At 36.9% G+C, this 6,696-nt stretch overlaps 1 protein-coding gene across 4 annotated transcripts in view; it reads right to left on the bottom strand.

Moving 5' to 3' along the window:
• Nucleotides 1–389: 389 nt before the first annotated feature.
• The window catches only part of NDUFAF6 (NADH:ubiquinone oxidoreductase complex assembly factor 6), a 36,649-nt gene continuing 30,342 nt past the window's right edge, over nt 390–6,696 (bottom strand). For 2 of the 4 annotated variants that reach the window (XM_044658203.1, XM_044658206.1), the window contains exons 8-9: nt 6,221–6,277; nt 390–537 (exon numbers count right to left, since the gene is read on the bottom strand). In XM_044658203.1, the coding sequence (XP_044514138.1) occupies nt 409–537; nt 6,221–6,277 (186 nt within the window). In that variant the 3' untranslated portion in view covers nt 390–408. Of the gene's footprint in view, nt 538–5,953; nt 6,036–6,206; nt 6,278–6,696 lie in introns of all 4 variants that reach the window. The other 2 variants (XM_044658204.1, XM_044658205.1) reach the window with 2 other exon arrangements.

Below are 6,696 nucleotides of genomic sequence, written 5' to 3'. Positions count from 1 at the left end.
CCTTTAAGCCATCCTCACAGGGCCAAATTAGGCATCCTCAGTTTATATCTATATTAGCTGCATGACTATTGAGACTTCACTGAGCCTTTCAGACTGTGAAGGGGTAAGATTAGAGTGTGCTATGATTAACACTCAATAACAAAAGGTTTCTTTCATCAGAAGCGTGAACATTTTTTGGGAAACAATACCATAAGTGATACTGTTCTAGAAGAAATTATCTAGGCAACTAATATAGAATTACATGAGAAAGGCTTGAACAACTTGGTTTTTTCCAAATTGTTTTCCATTGTGATTTAATTAAATTATTTTTCAAAATGATGAATAAGTGCAAAGGGATTTTAAAATGTTATTTAAATATTTCTTAATTATCAAGGAAATAATGAGCCATCTCATTACTAAAAATTGATTTTAATATGTTTTTTTCCAAGACTGAATATAGAGATGCAGTGCTAATAAAGGATTCTTCTGCTGTAATCGTGGGTGGAATACATCAAAATCCACTTTTTGAATTTTTTCCAAGTAGTCCTCTAATGCAACCTAAAAATGAAAAAGGGTTTTTAATCAGTACATTGAAATATTAGCCATATGAAAGAAATTTGAAAAAAATTATGATTATTATAATTGGCATGTAGGTGATATGGATAGAATACTGAACATGGCATCAGGATAATCTAAATTCAAAGCTTGCCTCATATACTTAATAGCTAGGTGGCCCTGGGAAAAACACTTAACTTTCTCATCCTTCATTTCCTTATTTCTAAAATGGGAATAATAGCACCTAACTCATAAAGTTGTGTGCATCAAAAAAGTTAACATAGGTAGAACTTTACAACCCCCCCCAAAAAAAGCTATATAAGTACAAGCCATTACAATGATGATAAAAACTATTTCATCATTCAAAGAACTTTATATGACCCTTCTCTGTGAAATATTATAATAAAAAAATTTTAACATGTAAAGATAACACATTTTTCTTTTATTCATTAAGTATTTATTAAATGTCTACTGTGTGCAAGGCACTGAGGATACAAAGACAAAAACAACAATTCCATGTACTCAAGGAGATTATATTCTTCTTCAAGGATAATCCATTTATACAGGTAAATAAAAAATATACATCATCAATAGGCTGGGCATAATTCTTTTGGCCACAGCAATTCATGAAACTTTCTAATTAAGATATAAGGGGGGGGCGGGCAGCTGGGTAGCTCAGTGGAGTGAGAGTCAGGCCTAGAGACAGGAGGTCCTAGGTTCAAACCTGGCCTCAGCCACTTCCCAGCTGTGTGACCCTGGGCAAGTCACTTGACCCCCATTGCCTACCCTTACCAATCTTCCACCTATGAGACAATACACCGAAGTACAAGGGTTTAAAAAAAAAAAAAAGATATAAGGGGGTTGTAAACTTTTGATGATAGGAAAAGCACCTACAATGATTAGGTAATGGATATTTTGAGGTACTATAGTTAGAACAAACCTGACTTTAACAAAAATCCTTTTTTGTTTACAATTTTTGGAATTCTTTTTAATGAAACATTCAGCTAAAATGTGAATACCACTGTAATTACATAATAGCTCTCTGACATTGTTATAAATAAATTATGCTAGTGTATGCAAAACAATAAAGGAAAAATGCCAGTCATGGAAAAAAATGTGAGCTGTTAGGTCAATGAAAAAAGTTGGCAGAACAGATTATGATGAAAGACGGCTCAAGTTTTCTCTATCATAAAGTGAGATAGGGATAGAAAATAGATCCGTGATTTCTTTAGAATGGGGAACTGCTTCTTTTACTGATGCTGGTCAGCACCTTCTCTGAAACTTCTTTGAGGGTTGTTTAGGGCACCAGAGTGATGAAGTGACTTGTCTAGGGTCACACTGCCAGGATATGCCAGAGGCAAGACTGCAACCCAAGTCTTCTTGGTTCTTGAGCCAGTTCTTTGCACATCATACTTTGTTCTCGCAGCAAGAACATAAATGACTTAAATAAATTTATTTTATGATATGAAAGGCAGGCTGATGTAGTACAAACTGAATTGGTCTGTGAGCCATAAAGGTTTGGACTTAAGTCCCATCAGTACCATATCCTGACTGAGACTCTGTCAGGGTCCTAAACAATTCTCTAAAACTAGAAGGTGTGGACAAAGCGCTAACCTGCATCAGCAGTGGGAGTTTCCTCCTCTGAGAGTGCCAGTGAAATCACAGGTCCAGTCCTTATCCCTCTCCTTGCTAAAAGACTCAATTATACAGGTATACAGGAGGCCGCTACACCCACTGCTGGCTCCTTCCTGACTAGCCCTGGGCCAGGATTGCTGTTAGCTCTGGCCTCTCTTGCACTCAGAAGGCACACAGGGGTCTTCTAGCATCTCTGGCAACTCCCCAGGCATTCTGCAGCCCCCAAAATGAGAGGGAATAGTCACTGCTTATCTTTCACTCCAGGAGGACCCTGACCCAAGATATCCTCCAGCTCAGTTGCATCTCAAAAGCCTCCTTTAGAGTCTCCTGACGTTGGTCCCATGCCTACATGTGATTCCCCTGCCTACTGTGAGCTGGGTTTCATTGGGCCTTCACAGGGCACATCTCCACTCACATTCTTATCTTCTCAGTCAAAGCCTTTGCCTCATACTTCACACCCCATCTCCCCCCACAAAAAAATAACAACAAAACAAACAACTATTCATGGAGATTTCTCTCTTTTCTGGGGCAAGTAGCACAGTGGATAGAGCACCAGGCTTGGAGTTAAGAAAAGGACCTGTCAAATCTAAACTCAGATACTTCCTAGTTGTTTTTCCCTAGGCAAATCACTTAACTTTGATTGCTCAGCCCTTGCCACTCTTCTGTCTTAAAATTGCTACAAAGACAGAAAGACTTAAAAAAAAAAAAAAGATTACAATAAGGGATAGCTAGGTGACTCAAAGGACAGAAAGTCAGTCCTGGAGATGGGAGGTCCCAAGTTCAAATCTGATCACAGACATTTCCTAGTTATATTACCCTGGGCAGGTCACTTAACCCCAACTGCCTAGCCTTTATCACTCTTCTGCCTTGGAACAGATACTTAGTATTGATTCTTAAGGCAGAAGGTAAAGGATAAGAAAAAAAGTTCCTTTTTTTCTCTTCTTCCTCATTTCCAATCTCTCAAAAATTTCCTTCCTCTACTATTGTTCCTATGCTCTCAGATGAAAAAATAGTCCTCCTTTCCAACCAAATATGACCTTGTTCCCATTCCATCCTGACTTTTCCACTGCCCTGTCACTCACCATGCCTCTGATATTCAATTTCTCCCTGTTTATTGGTTCCTTTTTGCCACCTACAAGAGGATCTAACCATATGGCTAGTTATCATCTCACAGACCTTCTTTCCCTTCGTGGCAAACCTCCCAGGGAAAGGAGTCTATAATCACTGCCTCCACTTCCTCTCTTTTCATTCTCTTCTACACCCTCTCTAGTTTCTGTCCTCAGACACTTCTTTAGACACTCTGCTGTGTCTGATACTATTAATCACCTCCTCCTGGACACTCTCTCTTCTCAGAACTTTGCAACACTGATCTTCAGTCTATCAGTCCAATTAGCCTTCTCAGTCTCATTTGCTGATTCTGCAACCAATGAATGACAACTAACCTTTGGTGGCTCCCAAAGCTCTGTCCTGAGCCCCTGTCAAGTTTTGCTTTATACCATCTTGCCTGATGACCATATCAGCTCCCATGGGTGCAATTACCATCTTTATGCAAATTACTTCCTGTTCCACATATTCAACTCTAATTTATCTCCTAAGCTATAGTCACATACCTTGAACTACTTCTTGGATATCCCTAAATGGATACACTACAGAAATCTCAAGCTCAACACATTCGAAACAGCAGAATTCATCTCCCTTCTTCCAAACTTCCCTCCCTATTACTGTGAAGGACATTGCCATCTTCCTAGTGATCTCATTTGCCTGTAAGAGTAGATTATTTTTGGAGAGGAGTGAGAGATGAAGTTGAAAAGGTAAATTGAGACCAAATTATCGAGGGTCTCGGTATGAGGCTCTATTATGAAGTTGATGGGGAGTGACATGCTTTAGGAAATTTTTAACTGGCAGAAGTATAGAGGACATATTGTAGGGGGAATGAGGTAGGCAAGGAGACCATTGAGGAGGTAAAGTGGCGGTCTGGGCCAATAGGTTATTGGGTCCATAAATAGGACAAGGAATGGACAGAAAAAGACTAATTAGAGATGGAAGAGTTAGAATTAAACAATAGTAGTAACTCATTGTGGTACAGTAGAAAAGAGTGGTTAGCTTTTAAAGTCAGATGATTTGGATACCCAGCTGTACCACTTACTACCTGAGTATAAGAGGATAATTATCTCCTATTTTCCAGACATTAAATCTATTAATGCAGCCTACATTTTTTTGGAAGTTTTCTCACATGATTAATCCATAATCAATCACACATCAAATGTTTATTAAACATCTACCATATGCTAAGGACTGGGACACAAAGATAAAAATTAAATAATCCCTGCCCTCCAGGAAGTTAAAATCTATTGGAAGAAGACCATATATACATAAAATAAATACAAGTTATTTTGGGAGAAGGGACTAGCAGCTGTGGGGACCAGGAAATATCTCATGTAGAAGAAAGTGTGCGCTTTGAAGGAGATGGAGAATTTCAAGAGGCAGAGATGATAGCAGAATTAGCCATGGGAGACAATGGTCTATGCAAAGGCCTAGAAAAAAGATGGAGTCATATGTGAAATGTTGGAAGGGATATGGCAAAATTGGGACACTAATGCATTGCTGGTGGAGTTGTAAATTGATCCAACCATTCTGGAAGGCAATTTGGAACTATACCCAAAGGGCTTTAAAAGAATACATGCTCTTTGATCCAGCAATACCACTACTAGGTTTGTACCCCAAAGAGATAATGAAAAATGTTTGTATAAAAATATTCAAAGCCAAGTTCTTTGTAGTGGTAAAAAATTGAAAATGAGGGGGTGTCCCTTGATTGAGGAATGACTGGACAAATTGTGGTATCTGATAGTGATGGAATACTACTGGGCTGTAAGGAAAGATGAAGGAGGATTTCTATATGAACTGGAAGAATCTCCAGGAACTGATGCAGAGTAAAATGAGCAGAACCAAGAGAACATTATACACAGAAAGTGAAACATTATGGAACGATACAATGTAGTGGACTTTGTTAATACAAGACAACACCAAGGGACTTATAAGAAAGAATGTTATCAACATCAAAAGAACTGTGGGAATAAAACACAGAGGAAAAACAAATGATTTAACATTTGTTTATATGGATATATGATTTGGGGTTTTGGTTCTAAAAGATAGCTCTATTGCAAAAATGAATGATATGGAAATGGGTATAATTGATAACATTTGTATAGCTCAGTGGAAGTGTTTGTTGGATCCGGGAGGGGGAAAAGTAGAGGGGAAGAAAAGAAAATGAAATCTTGTAAACATGGAAAAATATTTTTAAAATTTTAAACTTAAAAATAAAATAACAATAATAACAATAATAAATAAATTCATGAACCCCCTGAAATCTAACCAGATTCCTTAGGGGTCTGCTGAGCCCAAGTTAAGAACACCTGTATTAGTTTCATCCTATTTTTCTAACCTATCTATCCAGATCTTTATGAATCTTGATTCTATTCTCCAGCATAAAAGTTATCTCCTCCATCTTTGTGATGCTTAGAAGTTTTAAACAAGTATAATTTCCATCTATGTCATTGATAGATTTTTCTTTAGAATGACAAAGACTTTCTGTATTTAAGCTTCATAAGCATTTACCACTTCTTTCTTCAATCAATATGCAGTTACAAAACATTCAAACAAGTACAACAGAATAGAATATTATAATTCAACATCTAAATCATAGATTTCTATACAGATCTTATATTTCACTAATGATTTCCATATATATTATATACATACAGTACATAATTTATACATAGCTCACCTCAAAACATAATCTGTGAAATGACTAGAATGTTATTGTGCATTATGTTACAATTTCCTCATAGAAAATCTGGAACCACGTGCTGGAGAGGAACGGGTGATATTTAAAAACATTTATTAGTGAATTGTTTCTTTATAGCTATGGAAGGCTCGTCACTCTTAAAAATTAGAAAAACAAACTAAAAACAAAAATAATTAAACCAACATTGCAGACATAAATTTGTAGCAATTTAAAAACAGAAAATCATATATACCTAGTTCTACTTACTGTCTGAAAAAAAGCAGGAAATGCTTTCATAGGAACACTCTTCTGGAAGGATCTGGCCTGAAAAGCATAGGGAGAGGAAATTGACTTGATACAGAAATTCTTTTCAAAATAAATATTAACTCTTAAAGTGAACAAAAAAACCCAAACCTACACAAAACAAATCTACCAGGAAAAGTCACAAAATTATAGAATTTCAAAACTAGGAAAATAGTAAATAAGTCCTCTAGTTCAAAGTGTAAATAATCCAGAATCCCCTCTAGAACATCAGTGAACAAAATTAAGTGATAACACAGCCTTTGTTTCTAAAGCCCTGGGGTTGGGAAAGTCACTGCCACTTTTGGAAGGTCACCCACTCCACTTTTGGATAACCACAGTTGTTAAGAAGTATCTTTTTATTCTGACATACTTTGTAACTTCCATCCAGTTCTTAGCTAAATACTCTGGAAAAAAAAAAGGAAGAAAGGAAGAAAGGAAGG

Source organism: Gracilinanus agilis, chromosome 1 (assembly GCF_016433145.1).
Source record: "Gracilinanus agilis isolate LMUSP501 chromosome 1, AgileGrace, whole genome shotgun sequence".
NCBI lineage: Eukaryota > Metazoa > Chordata > Mammalia > Didelphimorphia > Didelphidae > Gracilinanus > Gracilinanus agilis.
Note: the sequence above shows the minus strand (reverse complement) of the source record. Positions and strands in the feature narration are given on the sequence as shown.